The following is a 22776-nucleotide window of genomic DNA, read 5'->3' on the forward strand; positions in this document are numbered from 1 at the left end:
AGAACACAGTTTTCCACTCCTCAAGTTTGGAAATTCTATCTAAATGGGAAAGGCTAAATTCACAAACATAAAGTTCTGAATAAGAGACATAACTGTGTTGTCAGATCACAAGATGGTTAGCTTGGAATTTTATTTTTGAAGCAGTTGTGCAAGAACTTTCCACAATGCAGTGAATTTAATCTTGGTTAGTTTGTGCCAGGTCACACTTGATTTATTCTGCTTTTAGACGCCACAGCTGATCTGGAATAGTTTCAATGGGCCTTGAAATTCTTTATTGCATACAAGTTTGTTCTTTCTCTCAAGTATTTGGACAAGAAACATCCTCTTCAATAGATAATGCTATCAATGAACAAATTTGTACTTCACTCATAAGTGCAGACCTCATGTCTGACGACTTTTAATTCAACGGAGCACTGTACTGAATCATTGAGTGAACATGGATTATCAGATCTCTGTTCTTTCTCACTATTAACAAAATCTCACTACTAACAAAATTTGGTGTTTGATTGCAACTAGAAACTCCAAGAGTAATTTGCATTTTGTACCCTTGCCTTGCCAGATAATTACACTAACAATACAAACTGGTGGAGAACAGTATCATTTAAAGTAAAGAATAAAAAAGAGAGAGATAATTTATGACTTCAACTTCCCCACAAACAAACTAGATAACAGTAAAAACACTCTGTTAAGAGGTGATCAGGCACTGATGTAAAAACAAGCATCAATTGCCATGGATCCAGCTATGTGTGGCAGCTTTGATCCAATCTGTCATTTTCCATTTGATTTTTTTGCAACACCACAGTCAAAATGTGATGCTGCCCTCCTCCAAACTTCACACAATAAAAGCAAATGTAGTAGCTAGCGACCAACTCTCAGTAAGATGAATGAACCTGGTCGATTTTATGCCTCCCTCTCCAGTCATGAGACATGAAGATTAAGTGTCACTTCACAAGCCAGTCTCCCAGGTCAGTGAATTTGGCAAAGATCAGGGATCAAATCAGGGCCTTTTACAGGTCTGAGTAGCTCCATCAGGGGTGTCACTGATACTGGATCATTCTTCTACTTCCCCTAACAACACTGACCTTTGGACCACCATGGGTGTGGACGATAGACTACCATTCAAATGACCACTAGTAACATACCAACATTGGTGGCACATTTCCAACATCTTTAGCCAAGATCCATGCAAATATAATGCAAATGGATCTGGAGACAAAACAGAAATCTTAGCCATCTTTTTGTCCTGTCACCCAGTTAGGGTGGAGCTGACTGTCATGTGTTGATATTACCTAACATTAACTACTTCACAAGAAAAAGAATATAACCATACAACCTTAGACCACACAGGAGATGTCATTAGGTCCATGGTGCCTAGGCCAGTTCTTTGAAAGGACTATCCAATCCTGCATTCTCCTATGTCCGATGTTCCTGCACATTTTTAGGTTCATATCAAATAACTGAACCCACTTTCACCATCCTTTTGAGCAATGCATTCCAGACTACAAGAACTAGCTAATTAAACAAATCTATCCTTGTTTTGTTAATCACCTTAAATCTACATCCAATCAATGTTTTGATTGACTCAGGTACTAAATATAAAAACTAGCTGAATTCCCAATCTTTGACAGGAAAAAAAATGTCAGATGAAGTAAATACAAAAACAAATAGCTTATCTCCATAGTGAATAAGTTATGACATATTATAACAGATAAACAATGGAACTGGCAACTGACTCATCATTTTCTTACCTAACAAGGTTGCAATCAGTGCAGAGTCTATTCCGTCAATGGGTTCACAGATTCGAGCCACGACTGGATGCACTTGCTGAGAGAGGTAGTATTGTGTGTCAATGGTTAAGGTTTCCTGTTTCTGCAGCTGCTCTGGCGCATAGGCTCGCTGGCTAGCACTTAGGTTTGAGCCGTCCTACAGAATCACAAGAAATGAGGTTACAACATTATTAGGGGAGAAAGTGAGGGCTGCAGATGCTGGAGATCAGAGCTGAAAATGTGTTGCTGGAAAAGCGCAGCAGGTCAGGCAGCATCCAAGGAACAGGAGAATCGACGTTTCGGGCATAAGCCCTTCTTCAGGAATCAGGCTTATGCCCGAAACGTCGATTCCCCTGTTCCTTGGATGTGCCTGACCTGCTGCGCTTTTCCAGCAACACATTTTCAGCTACAACATTATTAGACTAAGGGACAATAACTTAATTAAAGTCAAGAGAAGATAAAAAGGAATATTCCTAAATACAGAGTGAAGAACCTTTTTCTTTGTAAGTCACAATTTATGCTAAAACTTAAATGTACAAAGCCTCTAAGCACGCTCTTTGCATATGGAACCCGTCCAGTAAATAATTCCACTATTCTGAAAAATAAGCTAAGATGCACACCAATTTGCAGTTTAAGGTTAACTTTGTTTTCACAGTATGTACAGCTTTGTGGTTATCTGCAAGTTGTCCTTCTCTTGCAATTTAAGTACGCCCAAAACTCATATCACTTGACAAATGAATTAGCTTCTTCAGAATTTTAAAATAAAAATCAAACAATAAATATTTGTTTGAAGTACTGTAGTACACGGTAATGCTCCTGGACTTCAGTTAATTTTTGAGCATCAATGCAGTAATTTTCTGACTACCAATTCTCTGAACTCCATGCGTCAGGAGAGGAAGATCAGTTTTAGCTGGAGACCAGTTACTCAATATTGCAACAGCAACTTCTGTTGAAACTTCAAGGCTCAAACAGTGAGTCACCAACCAGCTTACAGCACGTCCACTCCAATAAGGTTTTGAGTTATCTTTCTCCCCAAGTTCTTACTTGACAAATGATGTAAGAGATAGTGTCCCCGGCTTTCACTTTCCGTCCGCTTCGGGAGTTGATCCACATGGCAACATGGACATGAGGCAGGTTTTTTTTATCTGGGTAATCTTGGGGATCCTTTGTCAAAGCCTGCAGCAATAATACAAACACAAGCAAAATCACAACTTTAATTTATTCTACCAGTAATGTACAAAAAAAGTGGGAAAAGGTGCACCCACAGAAACCAAATTCCCAGTTTATAAACTCATTATTTGTATTTTGCTACCAATTCTATCTTCTAATGTTATTTTAATAGTTTATATTTGTTGGTCACTGCCGACTTAACACAATACTTACACAAGCAATGTTGAGTTAGATTACCAGCTCTACGCTACTGGAAGGAGAGTTACAAACTCAGAGTCAAACAGCATGGAAACAGACCCTCCGGTCCAACTCATCCTCGCCGACCATGTTTCCAAACTAAACTAGCCCCATTTGCCTGCGTATGGCCCATATCCCAACAAATCGTTCCTATTCATGTACTTAGCCAAATGTCTTTTAAAATGGTGTAACAGTACTTGCATCCACCACTTCCTCTGGAAGTTCATTCCACACATAAACCATTCTCTGTGTAAAAATGTTGCTCATTGTGTTCTTTTTAAAACTTTCTCCTCTCACCTTACAATATGCCCCCTAATTTTGAACACTCCCACCCTAGGGAAAAGAACATTCCTGTTCACCTTATCTATGCTCCTCATAATTTTATAAACCTCAATAAGGTTATCCCTCAAGTGAAAAAAGTCCCAGTCTATCCAGCCTATTTTTAAAACTCAAACACTCCATTCCTGGCAACATCCTGGTAAATATTTTCTGAACCCTCTAAATTTAATATCTCTCCTATGGAAGGGCCACCAGATCTGCACACAGTACTCCAGAAGAAGCCACACCAAAGTCCTGTACAACCTCAACATCACATCCTAACTCCTTTATCCCAAGGCAAGCATGCTAAACACCTTCTTCATGACCTTGCCTATATGTCACGCAAATTTCAAAGAATTATGTACCTGAACCTAGAGGTCTCTCTGTTCTACAACACTACCCAGGATCTTACTATTAATTGTATAAGTCCAACTCTGCTTCCAGTAGTTTAGAGCTGGTAATCTAACTCAAACATTGCTTGTGTAAGTATTGGTTTCTTTACCAAAATGTAATACCTCACCTTTATCCAAATTAAATTCCATCTGCCACTCCTCAGCCCATTGAACCAATTGATCAAGATCACTTTGTAATCTGAGATAACCCTTCGTCACTGTCCACTATACCATCAATTTTTCTCTACTTCTCTACATTTGTGTCAATATTTAACTTTGTGATTGGCATTCAAACTTTAAAGTTAGCCAACAACTGACAGGACTGCCTAACTTCTTGCTGCTGTTAGGGTGATTTAAAAAGTGAGCTTAGAAAGTGCACACTAAGGATAGCTTGGCAATTATTTAGAAATGAGCTTCACATTCTGAAACTATAATAAAGTACAAATACTACAATAAAGGGAAGAAAAAAGTGTTGTGGGGTGACAGCTTCATACTGAGAAAATCCATAGCCCACTGACCAGAATTCATTTTGCTTTTGCTCAATACTGGAGACCACAGTGATCTAACCATCATTGCACTTTTGTACATTATCTTAATGTTGCTGTTTAGAGAATCCCGAACACCTTTCATTGTTTGTTTAAATCCTTAAATCTGTATCTTTGCAATTTCCTCCAGTCATATTACAAACTACCCAAACATGCATGCAATCTCTCTAATCCTTTGATCCTGACCTTGTGTTTTCACCATTATTTCAACAAGCTGGTGGTTATGCCTTTAGTCTATACAAATATAATTGCGGGCATCATCTCCAATATTCAAATTGTTTGCAATGGACTTGCTATCAAGTCACTTTGGTTAAATATGGAGGCTTCAGGTCAAAATGTTTATGAGAAGTAATATTGATATGGTCTGGGGAAGGATAAAATAAATAAAAACCTCCTCTGGGATGCAAAAGTAAAAGGGTCAGCATACAAGTATCACTATAAATACTCATTACAAAACTTACTTTTCATTTTTACATCTATAAAATAAAAATCATCCACATAGCTGAAGTGTACAAGCTCTAAATTTAATCTTTCTTCCAATGTCTGCATTGTCTGTTGCCTTTTTTTTAAAGTTCAGGCTGTATCACGTTCTATTGAAGGTCCCTGAAGAGAAACATCTGTGTGAAGTCACTGTCAGTAAGCTGTAAAACACTAGCTTCAGTAGATTTTATACCAAAATCACAGCTGAAGCTACTTTATTAAAAACAGGCTGTATTTAACCTCCCTGCAGACACTATACAAGTGTTGCCCACCTCCCAATGAACTCTCCCCATCAGCTCAATAACTTAAACCACAGCCTGTTAATCGTAAATGGCTGCTGCGGACTTGTGCATCTGCAGACTTTCAACAAAATATAGGTTAAAAGTGCTTTATTGGTTTAACCAAACTGCAAACTGTTTCCATCAAACATTAGGAACCATAATGACAGTTACATGTCGGTCTGGGAATACCATAATTTATTAAAAGACACATAAGAAAATTGAAAATATGCAGCAAGTGAACTGACCACATTCTGTTTATTTGCACTATTTCACTACCTCGCATTTAAAAAGACAATTGATTTTAATCAAATTCCATTTAACTTTGGATTTCTCCTTGATTAGCCATTCTGCTGACATAAGAATCACTTCTGAATTGTCCACAAAGGACTACATCTCAAAAAGACCCCAACAGCAGTTTGAAGTCTTGGCATTTGTTTCTGTGGGAAGATTGCATTGATGAGCTTTATATATCTGTGGAAATGTGAACCAATTTAGTAATGAGTTTGTAGCTTAAGAGCCTGGAGCAGACTATCAGTATTCATAAACATCTGTGACTCCCATCTATCTCAGCAAATCATTGTGTCCCTCTTCGAAAAATCTATAAGCCTCATTCTTGGTAAAGCACTTCGGGTGTGTTTTGCATTTTATTTTCATAATACTGAACCAACCACTTTGTCAACTGACGTTACCATTGAAATTTGCACTGTGCAGTAAGAAATTACAAGTTTCGTTTCACATTCTTTGCTGAAGAATTTTTCTTATTCCAAACTAAATTTTAAACAAATACAGGCATTTATTTCAGTTTGCAAGATGTTTTGGGGTCAAAATATACTCTGTGCCTTGTACACTTTTAGTGAGTCAAATGAAGTTTTTCACATGCACTCCAGAAGTGAAGGTACATTTGTCAACTAAGCAAAGACCAAAGTGTGTAATATTCAGATCTGACAGTGGCTATTTAGTGATGTCACACTGATATCCAATACTGAAGTTCACTTGCAGCAGCTTGCAGGGCTGTTTTCAGTGGCCTGCAAAGTGTGTGGACTAACAATCAGCATCAGGAAGACCAAAGTTAGGGGCCAGGAAGTAGAGACTCCACCTTGTACCAAATCAACATTAACAACTTCTTTCCAATGGTCACCAACAGCTTCACATTATCTTAGCTCAATAGTTACCAGCAGACTAACCTTTGATGCCAAAGTTAGTACCAAGATTGCCAAGGGTATGGCGTAATATTAAAATTGAGAAGTTATATGCTGACCAACAACAAACTAGCTGAAAATACAAGGCCTGGTGTGTACTTTACAGCAACAAAGTTAAAAATCACACATCACCAGGTTATAGTCTAATAGGTTTATTTGGAAGTACTAGTTTTCAGAGGGCCGCTCCTTCATCAGGTGGCACAACCACCTGATGAAGGAGCAGTGCTTCGAAAACTAGTGCTTCCAAATAAACCTGTTGGATTATAACCTGGCATTGTGTGATTTTTAACTCTGTCCACCCTTGTCCAATATCAGCACGTCCAAGTCATGACCCTACAATAACAAAGCACGGCTAACTCATGTAAACAAAGAAAAGCACAGCTTGGATTTCACAGCCTCAGGTGAAAATTGAACATCTCCTGGAAGACAACAAATTGCTGAGCTGATGCAAATACATCAACCTGCAGGAATTCTCAATACAGATTGTTCTGCTATAATGTGCATTTCGTTAACATGAATTCACTGTAATGCGATTGACAAATTAGGGAATCTGTTTCTGAAGTGCAAACATTTAAAACATGCATTGGTTGTATCATGATTATATTGCCAACACTTTAAGCGCCGTTTCTAGAGCGTGATTTTTCTTAATGAGGGGTTACACTAGAACGCAAGCATTGCGTTATAGAAGAACTATCTGTATGTTTACCCTTCAGTCAATATTAATTCTATGGTGGATCATGGTAGCTGAGTGGTAATGGCTGCATCCCTAAAGCCATGATCTGTGGTGAGCTTGCTGTCACCCTTCATGGAATGGAACGGAACATAACAGAATTGAACAGAACAGAATCAAACAGAACAGAATAGAATATCCCTAATGTGGAAACAGTCCATTTGGCCCAACGAGTCCATACTGACCCTCCGAAGATCATCTTCCCCAGACTCATCCCTCGAGCCTATCCCTGTAACTCTGCATTTGCATGGCTAACCTACACATCCCTGAACACTATGGGCAATTTAGCAAGGCCAATTCAGCTAACTTGCACATCTTTGGGCTGTGGGAGGAAACCAGAGCACCCAGAGGAAACCCACACAGATATACAAAGAGGGTGGAATCCAACCCAGGTCCCTGGCACTTCAAAAGGAGCAGTGCTAACCACTGTGTGATACAAGGATGTCAGCAACTAAGACCTCAAGGCGACTGAGATCAGTCAATGCAAGGGAAGTCCTAACTGTTGACTAGAGTGAATGGAGACAAACGAACAGTCAGAAAGGATGTGGAAAAAGCAGGGACAAAAGATATCAACAGATGGCAGAAAAGAAAGTCAAAGGATCTCAGGTCAACACAGTGCCAGCTCCCGAAAGGACTGTCATTTATGAATCAGCCCCTACAACTACATGTTCAATCAGCAATGACATAGATCCTGAGCACAGTAATGCTTTGGTGATACAGACTACATGGGCTGAAAGACCTCTATGTACTGTATGATTCTATGACAGAAGTCTTAGTCTTCTAAGATAAATGGATGCTATTATTTATTTCCTTCTTTTCAAAATGATTAGATTTCAAACTATGCTTTAGAATTATATCAGTAAGACACTTCTCCAATTATATTTCTCTGTACCTTTTGTAACATTGAATATTTTGCATTCCTGCATTTTTGACACCTGAAACTGGTTTACAGTGGTCACCTGGATTGTGAAAAATTAATCATTATTCGAACATCTGTCTGATAGACAAATTTAAAATTAATATGGAACAATTCTGTTTTAGTGGGAGGTACTTGTAAGTCATTGCATGTTTTGAAGTAACAGCAATCCAAAGCATTAGGTTCTAAAAATATTTAGGCATTGGAGTTTCCTGGGAATCTTGAAAGGCTATATTTTTATAATGTTTGAAATGGGCAGGCCACGCCCAACCCCATACTCATCGAATTTCAAAATGTTAGCTTTGTGCAGAATGCATCAACTTATGCACACAAAGCTTCGCTCTTGTCTAGGGTGTCAGATATGGCACCTATTTCATAATCATTCTCTCCACTGCAAAAAAGTCTACCAACATTGAAAACTGGTCAAATGGAATATTTTAGACCATTGAAACAAGTATATATTTAACTCCAGCTGCTTAATCAATCATTCAATGACATTATAATTATTGACACATTCTGCAAACACCTGTCAAACACTGAGATCCATCCTGAAGGCCAAAAGGTTTTAATATTGATGTTCTTCAATGAACTGTAGTTAATTCTCATTGCAGCCCAAGTTGATTTGGAGTGGTGTACAATGCCCAGATAGAGTGCGTCTAGAACATGCATCACTTACTGAAATTTGCAAAACAATTACATAATACAATATGTCAAGTGTAACAAAAACCAGATATAGTGAGAAAATGAAGGAAAGTCAAAAAGTGAATATGAAGAGAGGAGACAGAAGGATCTGCAGGAAAGTGAGGATGAAGGGGGCTGCACATTTAGGAATTTCTGAAAGGAATGGAAGAGAAGAAATGGCAGTTTGCAAGGATCAACCTGAAAGTTAGTTCCCAGAGCCATAAAATAAGCAGGTATCAGCAATCCATTCCATGAGCTCCATCTCTGGAACTCAATTCCAAGAGTGTTTTCTGTATCAAATTTTACTTTTGATAGTTATTCTTTCTCAATGAAAGCATACTAAACATATTTTTAAAAAATTATTCATCCACAGGATGTGGGCGTAAGTGGCTAGACCACCACTTATTGCCCATCCCTAAATAGCCAAAGAATTCATGGGTGGCACAGTGGCGCAGTGGTTAGCACTGCTGCCTCACAGTGCCAGAGTCCCGGGTTCAATTCCCACCTCAGACAAGTCCACACCGACCCTCCGAAGAGCAACCCACCCCTTCACCTAAAACTACAGACAATTTAGCATGGCCAATTCACCTAACCTGCACATTTTTGGACTGTGGGAGGAAACTGGAGCACCCGGAGGAAACCCACGCAGACACGGGGAGAATGTGCAAACTCCATACAGACAGTTGCCTGAGGCAGGAATTGAACCCAGTTCTCTGGTGCTGTGAGGACATGACTACACTTGTTTAAGGTTGCTTTTGATTTTCAACCGTTCTCCACCCAAAATAGACATTCAATTACTACATAAAACCAAAGAACAAGGACAAATATTATATGATGCCTGTTTTACAGAGCAACATTTAACTTTCAGAAAAAATTCTGAGTTCAATGGGATTGTTTGACACCCAAAGCTTGGAAGAAATATTTGCTTAGCTTTCATTTCTGGATTTCTCATCGTTAGGGACAAGTTTTGACTGCATCAGAAGGAGCATTACAGCTGTATTAAAAATAATGCAGACTCAAAACATAGTTGTGTGGTGTCATCTAACTTATAGTTTAACATCACCCTTCAGACAAAATAGAAAATAATCGCATTGTGGGATTCTAATAACCTAAATATCCAGGGAATTGCATATTTTCTTTTAGAAAATTAGTAAAATACGAAACAACTTGAGGTACATTACCTTGTTAATTTCAAACTGACTTGTGGGTACACTACCATTCACAACACTTTCCTGGATCTCAGTTAGTTTATTTTGGATATTTTCCACTATTGTGTCCCGGGGTTGATCAGACAGAATCTGACTGATAACATAGCTACAAACAAAAATAAATAAATTTTAGATAAACACAGGTATAATTAAACCATACTTACAAAGAAGCCACATGTTTTGAAATAAATCTTATTTTTCTAAGCAATGATGAATAAGTTCGTACCTTGAAGCACCAAATAGCCATTCCCCCAGCCACAGTGAATTACTCTAAGCTGATAAGGTACAGATAATAAAAAGTCTTTTGTTTTTACAACTCCCTTGCACAATCTCAAGATGTCCACAAAACTTTACAACTAATTAAGTGTTTCCTCACACTGGCAATCCAAAAACCCAGACTAATAATAGGGTTGATGGGGTTAAATCCAAAGATGGCAGATGGTGAAATTTGAATTCAATAAAGGTCTGGAGTAAAAGGTGATCACTGTTATTAAAAAAAAGTCGGGGAAGGAAATCTGCCAAACTTACCTGGGTAAACCTACATGCAATACCAAACCCCAGCAAAATGCGGTTGACTCATAAGTGCCCTCTGAGCAATTAGGAATGAGCATGAAATACTAGTTTAGCCAGAATGCTTATGTTCAATGAATTTAAAAATATACACAAAATTACATGACCTTGGCTGGTGACTCTAGAACCATACAGCATAGATTCAGAATAAGAGGCAAGCCATTGATGAAAAGGAACTGGGGTAGTGAATCTCTGGACTTCCCTGTTCTCCCACAGGCTATGAAAATGCCTCACTAATGATCAAAACATAGATCAATATATGGCACTGTAGCTCAGTGGTTAGTACTGCGACTGTCTGGGAGGAGTTTGCACATTCTCCCTGTGTATGCGTGGGTTTCCTCCGGGTGCTCCGGTTTCCTCCCACAATCTAAAGATGTGCAAGACAGGTGAATTGGCCATGATAAATTGCCCATAGTGTTAGGTACATTAGTCAAGGGTAAATATGGGGTAGGGGAATGGGTCTGGGTGAGTTACTCTTCGGAGGGCTGGTGTGGACTTGTTGGGCCGAAGGGCCTGTTTTCATACTGTACGGGGTCTAATCTAATCATATATTTCTCGACACTAATGACATTAAGGGATGTGGAAATAGAGTAGGAATGAGTTATTAAGGTAGATAAACAGCCATGATCTAACTTAATGGTCTACTCCTTCTCATACATTCCTAAATAATAGGAGACATGTGTAAAACATCACATAAAAAGGTAGATTGTTTAAATTAATTACTTTCCAATTTCCTTTGCAAGGCCACACCAGTCACGTCGAACAATATCCAGTCCCTTTAGTTCCTGTTTGGTGACATAACGTCCATCTGCAGTTGGTTCTACCACAAGGGCAGCATATTTCTTCTTCTTCAGCAACAGTAATGATTTAAACACACCATCGATGTCTAGCTCCAGGAGCTTGTACTGTTTGTTTACTTCACTCTTGACCTGCAGAAACAGGAAGAGATGGGTAAGTTTCTACATCATCTCACGAGGTCTGTTTGTCTAAAATGCTAAACTAGAGAATGAGAATAGTCTAAGTTTAGTTTAATTCCTCCATGGCGATTTTCACATTAATGAAAATATCACACACAAAGGAACAATCACCACCTCCAACCCACAACAGACTGTCAGCATGTTAAACCTAACTTAAGCACATCCAAAAATTGCAGTGCACCAGATGAGATGAAAATTCTCCACTCTTTCACAAGCAGCTAGTAACATTTGGAATGTAGTGCAGAATGCCCTTCCTCTTGGGTAAAAACAGTTCTCTAATTAATTTGAACAAATGGATTTAATATTCATGAATTAAATAAGAAATAAATTAATGTTTAACGTTATAATATTGCAACTTCGTTTCCCCCCCCCCTACAATATTGCAACTGGGATCCTGTTCCAAGAGTATTAGGAGCTATTTCGCACCTCATCCATTCATTAGATGTGAGCCTGTGAATCTGAACAATGAAAGTTATGTAGCCAATTTGTCCCGAAAAGATACCATTAGCTGGAATGAACTTCACTGTTGTCAAATATCTAAAAATGCAAACATTCTATTCACAATAATGGAAATTATGTGCAAAGCCTCTTCTTTCAGGGGCCTGAAATATACTTCGTTCTCCTAAGCAGACTGAGATAAACTGTGCAGCAAAAACTGAGGTGGAAACCTGGGTCCTACTTTTCTTACTCCAGTGTATTTTGAAGAATAGCCAGACTTTTTCTGTTGTATGTTTGCCTGCCATTTAAATACACTTTCGCTGCTTATGTTCAGTCCTTTCACATTTGTCAGTCATTATATGGGGGGGGGGGGCTTGAGGCAGAACTCACACAGAGGAAGTCCCACAACACTGATTCAGACTTTAATCGCTATTTGCAAATGGAGTTAAAAGTTGTGGACTTTCCAACTCAGGCACCATTTAGAGAGGCATGGAAGACCTTCAGCTACCCAAGATGGGAAGGAAACAAACCCCTTTTGAACAAAGCTAGCAAGTTAGATAAACATCAAAAACAACTTGCATTTATATAGTGCCTTTAACATATCAAAACATTTCAAGGCCCTTCACAGGAGTTTCATACTTCAGAGAAATTCCAAACAGGAGTATTGCAGGTTGTGCAAAATTAATCGACATGAGACAACTACGCTTTCTCACAGGCCCACTGACAGAAATTCCAATTAAATTGAAATGATTTATCTCGTTCAAGATGATCAAAACTTGAGTTTGTGATTCCATCTGTGAACAAATTTCATCAAAATATCATAAATACTTGAATGGTTAATTCCCAAAAACTGGATTTGAAAAAAAAAATATCTGTTTCCAGCATTTCATGTAGTTTAGATTATCCACATTATTAGTAATGTCTCCTTTCATCTTCATTATCAGATGGACAGCAAATAATGAAATTCTAGATCTCTTGCAGAACAGCATTGCTGCGGCAAAGTGACATTAAACAAACAAGATTGACATTTCCATTGTAGTCAATTTATGCCCTGAGGAGAAAGTGTAGACTGCAGATGCTGGAGAACCCCTGAAGAATGGCTCCTGCCCGAAACGTCGATTCTCCTGCCCTTTGGATGCTGCCTGACCTACTGCTCTTTTCCAGCAACACATTTTCAGAATTTATGCCCTGACCCAGTTAGAGTAACAGCAAAGGCAAGAAGGAAAGGCTTGACCAAAGCAGACTATAGTCATAAAGCATGCAGCCAGGACTCAGCCCACATTCCGAATAAATGAGCAAACTATTTTTACAATAGAGCAAGAGTAGCATCTGTAGCAATGCGTCTGTGTGAAATTAGCTGAACAGTAAATTCCTCCTGAGAAGAAAGGATTATAATAACTAAAATAAACACAAGCTACTTGGTTGCAACCAAGTGTTTTGATGATGATTGTCACAGTTAAAGTTGAATCCAAGCATTGACAAATTTCAACAAAGTATCTGATTGCATTTATATGCAAAATTCAAGTGAAACCTAAGCAAATGATACACAAGAAGTTCAAATTTTTACGAAGCTAAAAATAAATTTGTTTACGAACACAATACAATACAATTATTTTCAACGGCATTGATAGCTAGTTTATGGGCCCTATTAATTACATCAACTCTTTAATCTGGTACATCACCTTGTTTCCAAGTTTAAAGACCTCCTCCAGGTTTGTACTGTTGGTATTAATCATGATAGAATCAGTGTCTCCGTAAATAACTTCAAGGTTCATCTAAAGCAAAACAGAATGCCAATGGTAAGATCCACAGAAATTCATTTTGCACAGATGCCATTAACAGGCTAGTTAAAATTTGGTCATTCTGGATATATTATTGAGCTTTGTAAGCCACAAATAGAGATCAAGATAACAGTCTTCCAGGTGAGTGAAGATACAACTCCGTCTTCCAGTTAGCAAACCCAAATTGTATCTCTCAACAACACCACTAAAAACGGTTTACCATAATCTTTTCACAAAAGCTTCTGGGAGAATGCGATGTGAAAATTAACTGCCATATTTTTCTATAAAACATTATTGGCCATTCTGAGAAACAAGTTATTGGCAGTAAATCAGTTTGAGATGTCAACAAAAACAACTTGCATTTATGTGGCAGCTTCATTGTAGTAAAACATCCCAAAGCACATCCCGAGCAACCAAGATGATATTACGGTAATTCATGGCACAGGAGTCAGACACTCAATCTTTCTGGTCCATGCCAGCTCATGACAGAGCATTCTAGTCAGCCCAATTTGCTTGCTCAATCCCCACAGCCCTGCAGCTAAGAGCAATCACCTCATCTCCTTTTGCAATTGACTGTACTTTGCATCGCCATACTCAGGGAAGCAAGTTCCAGGTTATTTCCAATTGCTCTGTGGGCGACATGGTCGCACAGTGGTTAGCACTGCTGCCTCACAGTGCCAGAGACCCGGGTTGAATTCCCGCCTCAGGCGACTGACTGTGTGAAATTTGCACATTCTCCCCGTGTCTGCGTGGGTTTCCTCCGGGTGCTCCAGTTTCCTCCCACAGTCCAAAAATGTGCAGGTCAGGTGAATTGACCGTAGTGTTAGGGGCAGGGGAAAATGTAGGGGAATGGGTGTGGATGGGTTGTGCTTTGGCAGGAGGCTCCTCTTCCTGCATTTTTCTCCAAAACATTTTGTATCAACTCGGTTTGTATGACCCTGTAATGGGAACAGTTTTTCCTCATCAACCTTATGCAAGCCTGTCATAATCTTCTACAATTCCATCAAATTTGTTTTGAATCTTCTTCATTCCAAGGAGAACAAGTTTAGCTTTCCAAGCTCATCCTGAAACTATAATTCCCCATACCTGAAAGTATCTGGCAAATTCCTCTGCATCCTCTCGAGGACCTTTGCATTTGTTTTAAACGATGGTAACCAGAACTGGACACCATGCTTAGTGTAGGCCTAACGAGAGATTTATAAAGGTTCAGCATTACATACCTGCTTGTGTATTTAATGCATCTAATAGCCATAGTTGAACTGGCTCCCCTCTGTTTTTAAGTTGCAGCAAATATTTTATTTCTTTTTGGCAGAGAATTTTTATTCTTCAATTAAAATGTAACTCATTAGGTCAAATGAAGGAGCCAATATAAAGTTTTCTTGAATAAAACAAAGAACAACCCTTGAACACTGAGAAAAGTAATAAGTGCAACATTAACCACAAACACAGGTATAAAGAGAGTCTTCAAGCCCGTGGTCGCGCTCTCTGCTCTTCGATCAAGCAGATACTGAAAAATGATTCATTTTTGTGTTTCTGAGTTGGATTCATTATCTTTGAATAGTTATGGGTAAATAGTTATGGGTAGTTGAATAGTTGTGGGTAACTCTTCATATCCAGTATGTTCAACTTATAAGATTAGTGCAAACTGAAACAGGGAACAAAGTTTCTTGACATCAGAGTCAGTTGACTTCGGCCAATGCCTCCAGATAAAATGGTAGTTCCAGTTCAGATGATTTTGTTTCCTGAACTTGCCTCAATCTGTGGTCAGGTGATCACTGCAGCCATTTTATGGCCCTCCTTGTTAAAACTATTTCAGTTCACGATGGTCTCAGGTATTAAAGCCAGATGACGGAAGTTGAAAATTGACAGTCAGCATTTTACCACAAGCCCAAGGTCTCATATGCTTATACTCTCAACCAGTCCTCAGACTTTTGACAAATTAATGCACATACAGCGCAGGGTATCTTTGTGCCAACACATTCTTTCGAAGCATATTTTGATATGCTTTACCTGGTCATATTGCAGGCAACTTAAATCATCCTCATTGTTTGGCATTCCTCCAAATTTGGCACCATTGGTAAATTTCGAATTTTGACTCTGTATTCAGACCAAAGTCTTTCATTTGAAGGAAAAACATCAGTTTAAGAACCTTGCAGGTCCTCGTACTGACCCTTAAGGCAGTCACAGTCTACCCTTCAAAAACTAAATTTCTGTTTTGTCCTTTAGCCAATTTTTAATTTGAATTAGATAGTGCCCCTCCTAATCCATAAAAGTCAATTTTGTTAACAGGCTTTTATGTAGTAATTTGTCAAAAGCTTCTTAAAATCCACTTGGATACCCACTATCGTATTTCCTTCATTAAGCATCTTTGATAATTCATCAAAAAATTCGAGAAGATTAATCAAGTCTGATTTGACTTTTACAAATCTGTGCTGACAATCGTTAATTAACTCAAACCTGCCAAAGTGTGCGCTGATTATTTCACATGATTATTGTTTCTAAAACCTTAAACATCAACAATGTTAAACTGACTGGCTTATAGACCGTACAACTGTTCTGACATGCTTCTTGAATACAGGTGCCACATTTACGACTCTGCTGCTGGATAAACTGGATACTGCAATGGCAATGGGCCCTGCCAACATACTGGCAATAGTGCTGAAAATCTGTGCCCCAGAACTGACCAAGTTTCTTGTCAAGCATATCCCTGACTATAGTTACCATACAGGCATATCCAGAAGACCATAAAACAGAGGAGTGGAAGTAAGGCCATTTGGCCTATCAAGTCCACCCCGCCATTCAACGATGGCTGATGGGCATTTCAACATCACTTACTCGCACTCTCCCTGTAGCCCTTAATTCTTTGCGAGATCAATAATTTATCAATCTCTGCCTTGAAGACATTTAACGTCCCGGTCTCCAATGCGCTCCATGGCAATGAATTCTACAGGCCCACCACTCTCTGGCTCCTCGTTTCCGTTCTAAATTGATCTCCTCTAATTCTAAGGCTGTGTCCATGGGTCCTAGTATCCCGCCTAACGGAAACAAATTCCCAAAGTCCACCCTTTCTAAGCAGTGCAATATCTTGTAAGTTTCTATTAGATCTCCCCTCAACCTTAACTCTAATGAATACAATCCCAGGATCCTCAGCCGTTCATCATATGTTAGGTCTACCATTCCAGGGATCATCCATGTGAACCTCTGCTGGACACGCTCTAGTGCCAGTATGTCCTTCCTGAGGTGTGGGACCCAGAACTGGACACAGTATTCCAAATGGGGCCTAACTAGAACTTTACAAAATCTCAGTAGCACATCACTGCTTTTACATTCCAACCCTCTTGAGATAAATTACAACATGACATTTGCTTTCTTAACCACGGACTCAACCTGCAAGTCAAACTTTCAAGAATCCGGGACGAGCATTCCCAGATCCCTTTGTACTTTGGCTTTAAGAATTTGATCATGTTGAATTTCATCAGCCATTTCTTGGACCACTCCTGAACTGTCTAAATCTTTCTGCAGCCTCCCCACCTCCTTAGAACTACCTGCCTGTCCGCCTAACTTTGTATCATCGACGAACTTCGCCAGAATAGCCCCAGTCCCCTCATCCAAATCATTAATATGTGAAGTGAACAGTTGCGGCCCCAACACTGAACCCTGTGGGACACCACTTGTCACCAGCTGCCATTCCAAAGAAGAACCTTTTATCCCAACTCTCTGCCTTCTGTCAGACAGCCAATCCTCAATCCATGCCAGTAGCTCACTTCGGACACCATGGACCCTCATCTTTCTCAGTATCCTCCCCTAAGGCACCTCATCAAAGGCCTTTTGTAAATCTAGGTAGATAACATCCACTGGATTTCCCTGGTTTAACCTATTTGTTACCTCTTCAAAGAATTCTAACAGGTTTGTCAGGCATGACCTCCCCTTACTAAATCCATGCTGACTTGTTCCAATCCGACCCTACACTTCCAAGAAATTAGAAATCTCATCCTTAATGATGGATTCTAGAACTTTATTTACAACCGAGGTTAGGCTAATCAGCCTATAAATTTCCATCTTTTGTCTTGATCCTTTCTTGAACAAGAGGCTTACAACAGTGATTTTCCAATCATCTGGGACTTTCCCTGACTCATGTGATTTTTGAAAGATTACAACCAACGCCTCCACTATTTCTTCAGCCACCTCGCTCAGAACTCTAGATGTAGCCCATCTGGGCCAGGAGATTTATCGATTTTTAGACTTTTTAGCTTGACCAGCGCTTTCTCTTTTGTTATGGCTACCATACTCAACTCTGCCCCTTGACTCCCCTTAGCTGTTGGAAGACATGAGTAATATCCTACTGTAAAGACTGATACAAAGTATATATTAAGTTCTTCAGCTATTTCCTTTTCTCCCAGCACTAACCTTCCTGCAACAATTTGGAGTGGCTCAATGTGTATATTTGCATTTGCATATTGAAGTCCCCCATGATTACCGTGACCTTGCCTTTCTGACATGCCCTATCTATTTCCTGGTAACCTGCTGCTTATCTTTCTACTTGACTCCATGCTCCCTGTTGCTTTCCCTTTCCGTTCCCCCCGACTCACAAGTTTAAAGTCCTAGTGACCACCCTATTTATCCTTTTCGCCAGAGACCGTCCCATCGGTCCAGATCGCCACAGTTCCAAAACTGATGCTAATGTCTCATGAATGTAATCCCACTTTCCCACACCAATCTCTTAGCCACATGTTTACTCCCCTAATTTCTTTTACCCTTATGCCAATTAGCATGTGGCTCGGGCAGTAATCTAGAGATTATGACCCTCAAGGACCTATTCTTCAATTGTGTTCCTAGTACTTGATACTCCCCAAACAGGTCCTCCTTCCTAGCCTTGCCTATGTTGTTAGTGCCAACGTGGACCACAACAACTGGATCTTCTCCCTCCTACTCCAATACCCTTTCAAGCTGGTCAGAGATGTCCTGCACCCTGGCACTGGGCATGCAACTCGCCATGCGGGACTCCCGATCCGGCTCACAAAGGATACTATCTGTCCCCCTAATTATAGAATCCCCTACACCAACTACTTGTCTTTTTGCTCCCCCTCTTGAATGGCCTTCTGCACCGTCGTGCCGTGGTCAGCTGGCTCATCCTGTCCTTGACAATGTGGTATGTTGTGTGCACAAAAAGCAGCACAAGTCCAACCTGGCCAATTAGCAGCCATCAGTCTAATCTTAATCATCAGAAAGTGATGGCAGTGGTCATCAACAGTGCTGTCCAGTAGCTTATACTGAACTCCAGAGACAGATCGCATTCAACCAACGACACTCCACTCCTGACCTCATTGCAGTTTTGGTTCAAACATAGACCAAAAGAGTAGAATTGAGTGGGGAGGCTAGAGTGGCATCCTTTAACATCAAACTGCATTTTGCCAAGTATGGCACCAGGACGACCAAGCAAAACCGGAATCAGTGAGCATCGGGGGGGGGGGAAACTTGCACCAATACCTGACTCATAAGAGAAATGAAGGTAGATTATTATGGTTGACAGATGTCAGTCACCTCAGAACATCTCTGCAGGAATTCCTCAGGGTAGTGTCCAAAGCCCAAATATTTGCAGCTGCATCATAATGACCTTCTCTCCATCACAAGGTCAGAAGTGGGATGTTCATCAATGAGAGCACAATGTTCAGCACTGTTTGTAATCCCTCAGATACCAAATGCAGTAAGACATGGAGACTTTCTAGGCTTGGCTGGTAAGTTTGGCAAGTAACATTCATGGCACACAAGTGCTAGGCAATGACCATCTCCAATGAGAGAGAATCTCACCATCACTCCTTGACATTCAATGGCATTACCTTCATTGAATTCCTCACTATCGACATCCTGGGAGTTACTATTAGCCAGAAACTGAACTGGACTGGCCATAAAGATACTGTGGCTTCAAGAGCAGATCAGATGCGAGGAGTTCTGCGGCAAGTAACTTTTCTCCCGAATTTCCAAAGACTGTCCACTATTGGCAAGACACAGGTGAGTGTGGAAATGCATCATCTTGTCTTTGATGTTGATAAGATAAATAGAGACAGGAGGAGAAGTGGGCCATTTGGCCCAGAGAGTCTGCTCTGTCATTCAATGGAACCATGGCTGATCTGATCATCTCCAACTCTAATTCCTTGCCTTTTTTCTGTAACCATTGATTCTCTTACACCATAAAACTTCTTACTCAGGCCGATATACCTTGGAGTTTAACACTTCTACTGGCCTTCCTCTATGGTCCATCTGTGAAACTACTCTGGAATAGTCCAATTGCAACTCGTCTCAACACAGCCAGTTTATTCCGAGCAATGGTTTCTCTTCCCAGCATGAACAGTCTCTTCCAAAGATTTTCAAAAATTCACCATTGGTGCTGCTCGTACATATTATTATGTATGCTGTCTCTCGATTATAACCTTTAGGTATAGTCCCAGCCTGTTTAGCTTTCTCTTATGGAACAATTCCTCCATGCCAAGCTTATACTAGTGAACCTGCTCTCAGTTGCCTCCAACGAAATGATATCTTTCCCTAAATAAGGAGACCAAAGCTGCTCACAGTACTCCAGGTGTGGCTTCACTAGCACCTTGTACAGTTGCAGTGATACATCCCTTCTTTTATACAGTACTCCAAATCCCTTGAAATAAGGGCCAACATTTCATTAGCCTTCCTGATTACCAACTGCATGTGTGTTAGCCTACTGTATTTCATACACATGTATCCCTAAATCCCTTAGTGTTTCAACTTTCTGTAGCTTACTCCTTTTAAATAATGCTGTTCTTTTGTTCTCTCTTCCAAATGAACAACTACACTTTTTCCCAAATCATATTCTACTTGCCAACTTTTTGCCTATTTACTTATCAACATCTCTCTGGTGTAGAAGTATATACACCGTGATCATAATTACATTAGATTCAAGACTACTATGGAAAAGGACAATGATGTCAAATATTAAGAGGCATAGGCTTAGGTGAGAGGGGAAAAGTTTAAAAGGAGATGTACAAGGAAAGTTCTTAACACAGGGTGGTAGGTCCCTGGAACACGCTGCGAGGGGAGATGGTAGGAGCAGGTATGATAGCAATATTTAAGAAGCATTTAGACACACATGAACAGGCAGAAAATAGAGGGATAAGGACCATTTATAGGCACATCAGATTTGTTTAGAAAGACACCATGGTCAGCATGGATCTGATAGGCCGAAGGGCCTGCCCCTGGACTGGACTGGTCTATGTTCTGTAAGTACAGGGAGCTTCAACCTACATCTGACAATATCAGTCGCTACTTGGCAGACGCGACGAACTGCTCAGACAGCATTGCTAATGTAATAGAAGTCTCCACAGAACTCATTTTCCATCCCACTGGATCACAGCAAGCAGGCACAGAGGAATCGTTTTGATTTTCCCAATTCCTTTTGAGTGGGAGCAGCGTCGAAGGTAAAAGCGAACCCGGGAGACTACAGCAAAGGTAAGACAGTTTGTTTTAAAATTGCTTACCTGTAGCGGGCAGCGGTGTGTTTTTTTACTCTCTCTCCACAGAAAGAGCGGGAGCAGCAGAGGAAGTGACGGCAAGCAGAGGGGCAGCCGGGAAGGAAAAGTGAGTATATAAGTCAGGAAGGCGGCTAATCCCGAGATTCTACACCTGTAGTATCTCCCACCCACCCTCCTCCTCTAACCTTCTTAACTACTCTGCTTTTTCTTTTAAGGTAAGGATTTTTATTTCTTTACCAGGGACTAGTTAAAACTTTACTTTGGTTTTTTTTGTGTGTATACATCAAGTCCTTATTTAGGGTAAAAAAAACTATAGCAGAGAGGTATCATACTTGTACAAAGTAACTAATTAACTAACTAAGCAGAGATGGCTGGGCAGGTGATGTGTTGTTGCTGTATGATGTGGGAGCTGGCTGATCCCATTGTGAACGGCAGTGACCACATCTGCAGCAAGTGTTGGTTGCTGGAAGAACTCCGGATCAGAGTTGATGATCTGGAATCTGAGCTTCAAACACTGCGGCACATCCGGGAGGGGGAGAGTTACCTGGATGCTTTGTTTCAGGAGGCAGTCACACCTGGGAGATTAAGTAATTCACATTCAGCTAGTGATCAGGCACAAAAGAGTGAGACTGTAAGTGAGGCAGGTAGGGGGAACCGGAGTTCAGGAGTGCAGGAGCCTCAGCCCTTGACCTTGTCCAACAGCTACGAGATTCTTGCTCCCTGTTCGGATGAGGAAAAGGGCTCTGGACAGGAAGAGCCAACTGACCAAGGCACCATGGTCCAGAAGGCCATTCAAGAGGGGGGAGCTAATAGACAAGTAGTGGTTATAGGGGATTCTATAATTAGGGGGACAGATAGTATCCTTGGCAAGCCGGATCTGGAGTCTCGCATGGTGTGTTGCCTGCCCGGTGCCAGGGTGAGAGACATCTCCGACCGTCTTGAAAGGATATTGGAGCGGGAGGGGGAGGATCCAGTTGTTGTGGTCCACGTTGGTACCAACAACATAGGCAAGACTAGGGTGGAGGACCTGTTTGGGCATTATGAAGCACTAGGCAGGAAATTGAAACACAGGTCCTCAAGGGTCATAATCTCCGGATTACTGCCCGAGCCAAGTGCCAATTGGCATAGGGACAAGAAAATTAGGCAAGTAAACACGTGGCTAAGGGATTGGTGTGGGAAAGAGGGATTCCACTTCATGGGGCATTGGCATCAGTTTTGGAACAGGGGGGATCTGTACCGTTAGGACGGTCTCCACCTGAACCGATCAGGTACCAATATTCTAGCGAAGAGGATAAATAGGATGGTCAGTAGGACTTTAAACTTCTGAGTTGGGGGAAGGGAAAGTGAAAGCGACAGGGAGTATGGAAGTAAATGGCAAGATAAGCAGCAGGATAGAATGTTTCCAGGCGGATTTAAAATTGAGGCAGACTGAGAATGCAGTAAAAAAGCAAGGATAACTTAGGACATATGACTTCCAAAATCTCTAATGATAAGGAAGTTAGCATTAAGGCACTTTACCTGAATGCTCGTAGCATACATAACAAAGCCGATGAACTAATGGCACAGATAATAGTGAATAATTATGATGTAG

The 22776-nt window shown here is 40.4% G+C and overlaps 1 protein-coding gene across 1 annotated transcript in view; it reads right to left on the reverse strand.

The window, feature by feature from the left end:
• The window catches only part of pola1 (polymerase (DNA directed), alpha 1), a 281247-nt gene that overhangs the window by 127922 nt on the left and 130549 nt on the right, over positions 1-22776 (reverse strand). Inside the window, exons 28-32 of the mRNA XM_043700756.1 lie at positions 13591-13683; positions 11217-11422; positions 9897-10029; positions 2811-2942; positions 1749-1923 (exon numbers count right to left, since the gene is read on the reverse strand). Coding sequence (XP_043556691.1) covers positions 1749-1923; positions 2811-2942; positions 9897-10029; positions 11217-11422; positions 13591-13683 — 739 coding nt within the window. The remainder of the gene's footprint in view (positions 1-1748; positions 1924-2810; positions 2943-9896; positions 10030-11216; positions 11423-13590; positions 13684-22776) is intronic.

This window comes from Chiloscyllium plagiosum, chromosome 12 (assembly GCF_004010195.1).
Source record: "Chiloscyllium plagiosum isolate BGI_BamShark_2017 chromosome 12, ASM401019v2, whole genome shotgun sequence".
NCBI classification, from domain to species: Eukaryota; Metazoa; Chordata; class Chondrichthyes; order Orectolobiformes; family Hemiscylliidae; genus Chiloscyllium; species Chiloscyllium plagiosum.